We start from the raw sequence: 4,181 nt of genomic DNA, 5'->3' as shown, positions 1-4,181 counted from the left end.
GGAGTTTCACTCTTGTTACCCAGGCTGGAGTGCAATGGCGTGATCTCGGCTCACCGCAACCTCTGCCTCCCGGGTTCAGGCAATTCTCCTGCCTCAGCCTCCTGAGTAGCTGGGATTACAGGCATGCACCACCATGCCCAGCTAATGTTTTGTATTTTTAGTAGAGACAGGGTTTCACCATGTTGACTGGGATGTTCTTGATCTCTTGACCTCGTGATCCACCCGCCTCGGCCTCCCAAAGTGCTGGGATTACAGGCGTGAGCCACCGCGCCCGGCTTTTATTTCATTTTATTTTTGAGATGGAGTTTCGCTCTCTTGCCCAGGCTAGAATGCAGTAGCACAGTCTCGGCTTACTGAAACCTCTGTCTCTCAGGTTCAAGTGATTCTCCTGCTCAGCTTCCTGAGTAACTGGAATTACAGGCACCTGCCACCATGCCCAGCTATTTTGTATTTTCAGTGGAGACATGGTTTCATCATGTTGGTCAGGCTGGTCTCAAATGCTTGATCTCAAGTGATCCACCCACCTCGGCCTCCCAAAGTGCTGGGATTACAGGTGTGAGCCACCAACCCGCCTCATTATTTTTACTGTGTGGCTTGGGCCTCAGTCTCCTCGTCTGTAAAATGGGACAGTAGCAGCAGTGTGTACCCCAAAGGGCTGAGAGGGGGACTGGGCTGAAGCAGGGTGTCTGTGAGCCCTGTCCCCGTGTCCCCTGCCACAGGCTTATGAACGCTCTGAGAGCTTGGAGGTGGCCTTCGTCACTCAGCTGGTGAAGAAGTTGCTTATTATCATCTCACGCCCCGCGAGGCTGCTGGAGTGCCTGGTGAGAAGGCTGGGCATGCATTGGGGCGGGTGGGGGGACCCTGGGAGCCTGTGCGAAACCCCCTCCTGCCTTGCCTCAGGAATTCAACCCTGAGGAGTTCTACCATCTGCTGGAGGCAGCCGAGGGACACGCCAAGGAGGGCCACCTTGTCAAGACGGACATCCCCCGCTACATCATCCGCCAGCTGGGCCTCACCCGTGACCCCTTTCCAGGTGCCGGCTGGTGGGCACAGGGGGACTGAGGGTGAGCAGGCCCAGACCCCAGCCTGTGCTGACTCTCAGTCCCTCCCTAGACGTGGTGCACCTGGAAGAACAGGACAGCGGTGGCTCCAACACACCTGAGCAAGACGATCTCTCTGAGGTAAGGCTGGGTGGCCAAGCGGTCAGTACCCTGGTTCCTGGGATGGTAGGGTGGGGCTCATCTCCAGCTTCTTTGCCCTCAGGCTGTGTGGATATCTTGGTCTGCACTCTGAGCCTCAGTTTTCCCATCTGTAAAATAGGATTAATAATAGCTCTTCCTCTGTGACCTCTTGTCATGTTAAAATCCATGAAACATAAAATTTAATTTAGCTTTTTAACTATTTTAAAATGAATAATTTGGGGCTGGGTACAGTGGCTCAGGCCTGTAATCCCAGCACTTTGGGAGGCCGAGGCAGGAGGATTGTTTGTGCTTAGGCATTTGAGACCATCCTGGGCAGCATAAAAAATCAACTGGGCATGGCGATGCGCCCCTGTATTCCCAGCTACTCTGGAGGTTGAGGTGGGAGGATCACTTGAGCCCAAGAAGTCAAGGCTTCAGTAAGCCATGATCACACCATAGCACTTCAGCATGGGCAACAGAGTGAGACCCTGTCTCAAAAAATGAAATTAGGCTCGGCGCGGTGGCTCACGCCTGTAATCCTAGCACGTTGTTGGGAGGCTGAGGTGGACATGTCAGAAGATCAGGAGTTCAGGACCAGCCTGGCCAATATGGTGAAACCCTGTCTCTACTAAAAATACAGAAATAGGCCGGGCAGGGTGGCCCATGCCTGTGATCCCAGCACTTTGGGAGGCCGAGGCGGGTGGATCATGAGGTCAGGAGTTCAGGACTAGACTGGCCAACATGGTGAAACCCCGTCTCTACTAAAAAATACAAAAATTAGCTGGGCATGGTGGCTCGTGCCTGTAATCCCAGCTGCTTGGGAGGCTGAGGTAGAATTGCTTGAACTGGGACCCGGGAGGCGGAGGTTGCAGTGAGCTGAGATTGTGCCACTGCACTTCAGCCTGGGCTACAGAGCAAGACTCCATCTAAAAAACAAAAAAGAAAAACTTCTTCATAGAATAAAGATTAAAAAAAAAAAACACACAAAAATTTGCTAGGCATGGTGGCATACGCATGTAATCCCAGCTGCTCAGGAGGCTGAGGCAGGAGAATCGATTGAACCCAGGAGGCAGAGGTCGCAGTGAGCCAAGACTGCGCCACTGCACTCCAGCCTGGGCAACAGGGAGAGACTCCATCTCAGAAAAAGAAAAAAAGAAAATAATAGTAAAAACAATTCAGTGGCATTTCTTACATTCACAATGTGGTACAGCCATTAGATCTATGCAGTTGCAGAACTTTTTGATCACTCCAAAGGGAAACCTCACACCCATTAAACACTCACTACTCGTTCCTCCCTTCCTGCAGCCCCTGGCAACCACTAATCTATTTTCTCTCTCTGTGGATCTGCCTTTTCTGGATATTTCATATAAATGGGATCATATGCTCTGTGGCCTCTTGTGTCTGGCTTATTTCACTTAGCATAACGTTTCTGAGGTTCATCCGCGTTGTGGCATGTGTCACTGCTTCATTCCTTTTTATGGCTGAGTAATATTCCATTGAATGGATAGATCTATTCATCCACTGGTGAACATTGGGTTGTCCATCTTAATAGCGCTCCTACGAACATGAGTATACAACATTTGGCTGTGCAACTGTTTAGGGTATACGTCTAGAGGTGGAATTTCTGGGTCATATGCTCTCTTTTTTTTTTTTTTTTTTGAGACAGAGTCTTGCTGTGTCACCAGGCTGGAGTGCAGTAGCGTGACTTTGGCTCATTGCAACCTCCACCTCCTGGGTTCAAGGGATTCTCCTGCCTCAGCCTCTCGAGTAGCTGGGATTACAGGCATGCACCACCATGCCTGGCTAATTTTTGTATTTTTAGTAGACATGGGGTTTCTCCGTGTTGCCCAGGCTGGTCTTGAACTCCTGACTCTGCCCACCTTGGCCTCCCAAAGTGCTGAGATTACAGGCATGAGCCACCATGCCCGGCTGGGAGCTCTATATTTAACTTATTTTTCTATATATTTTTTAACTACTCTGCACTTATTGGTAAGACATGTTTAACTTATTAAAGAATCCTGCATGGGCTTTCAAGCAAGCTAACTGGCTGTATGTGTTAATGGCAGCTCAACATGGGGAAAACTGCCAATTCTATTCCCAGGCCAGCCACATTTTGGCAGATATTCCAGATGTCTAGGGGGGATGTCTACCCCAATGGCAACACATGTGTTTTCTCTGAACTGCCTAGTGTTTTTCAAAAATTTGGGCTGGAGGCGGTGGCTCACACCTGTAATCCCAGAATTTTGGGAGACTGAGGAGGGTGGATCACTACAGGTCAGGATGTCGAGACCCGCCTGGCCAACCTGGTAAAACCCATCTCTACTAAAAACATAAAATTAGCCTGGCGTGGTGGTGCATGCCTGTAATCCGAGCTACTTGGGAGGCTGAGGCAGGAGAATCACTTAAACCCTGGAGGCGGAGGTTGCAGTGAGCCAAGATCGGGCCATTGCACTCCAGGCTGAGCAAGAGAGAGAGAGACTCTGTCTCAAAAAAAAGCATAAAATTAGCTAGACATGGCGGTGCCTATAAGATTTATTCTCTGTGAGGTATATTGCTGAGTTTAAAATGAGGAAACTGAGGCCTGCATAAAAAGATTAAATGCCAATTTACTCAGCTCCCGGGAGAGGTTCCGTGGTCCCAGGGAAAGAGGCCAGGGAAGTCACGCCTGAAGGCGTGGGGCAAACAGGATGTGGACGTGGCAAGCTGCTATAGATAGGTAGGCGGGATTTCCGGTGAGCAGGCTGGACGGGGCTATATGCTATTGGGCAGGTTTTGGCGGGGCTTCTTTTAAATTTTGGCGCGGTTTTCCAATGGCTGGCTAGGTGCCCAGTGCAGAGTTTAGTGTGGAGTGCAGATCCTGGTGCTGAGTACAGAGGGGATTTCCAACGGCTGCCTAGGTGCCGAATGCAGAGTTTAGTGTGGAGTGCAGATCCTGGTGCTGAGTGCAGAGGGGATTTCCAACGGCTGCCTAGGTGCCGAGTGCAGAGTTTAGTGTGGAGT

General features: G+C 50.5%; 1 protein-coding gene across 4 annotated transcripts in view; it reads left to right on the top strand.

Moving 5' to 3' along the window:
• MAST1 (microtubule associated serine/threonine kinase 1) overlaps positions 1 to 4,181 on the top strand; it is a 45,769-nt gene that overhangs the window by 19,889 nt on the left and 21,699 nt on the right. For all 4 annotated transcript variants that reach the window (XM_017497780.2, XM_037727574.1, XM_017497781.2 and 1 more), the window contains 3 exons: positions 720 to 821; positions 901 to 1,033; positions 1,114 to 1,181. In XM_017497780.2, coding sequence (XP_017353269.1) covers positions 720 to 821; positions 901 to 1,033; positions 1,114 to 1,181 — 303 coding nt within the window. The remainder of the gene's footprint in view (positions 1 to 719; positions 822 to 900; positions 1,034 to 1,113; positions 1,182 to 4,181) is intronic.

The sequence above is a fragment of the Cebus imitator genome, unplaced genomic scaffold (genome assembly GCF_001604975.1).
Source record: "Cebus imitator isolate Cc_AM_T3 unplaced genomic scaffold, Cebus_imitator-1.0 Scaffold234, whole genome shotgun sequence".
Taxonomy (NCBI): domain Eukaryota; kingdom Metazoa; phylum Chordata; class Mammalia; order Primates; family Cebidae; genus Cebus; species Cebus imitator.
This window is presented reverse-complemented; position numbering and strand designations above follow the sequence as displayed.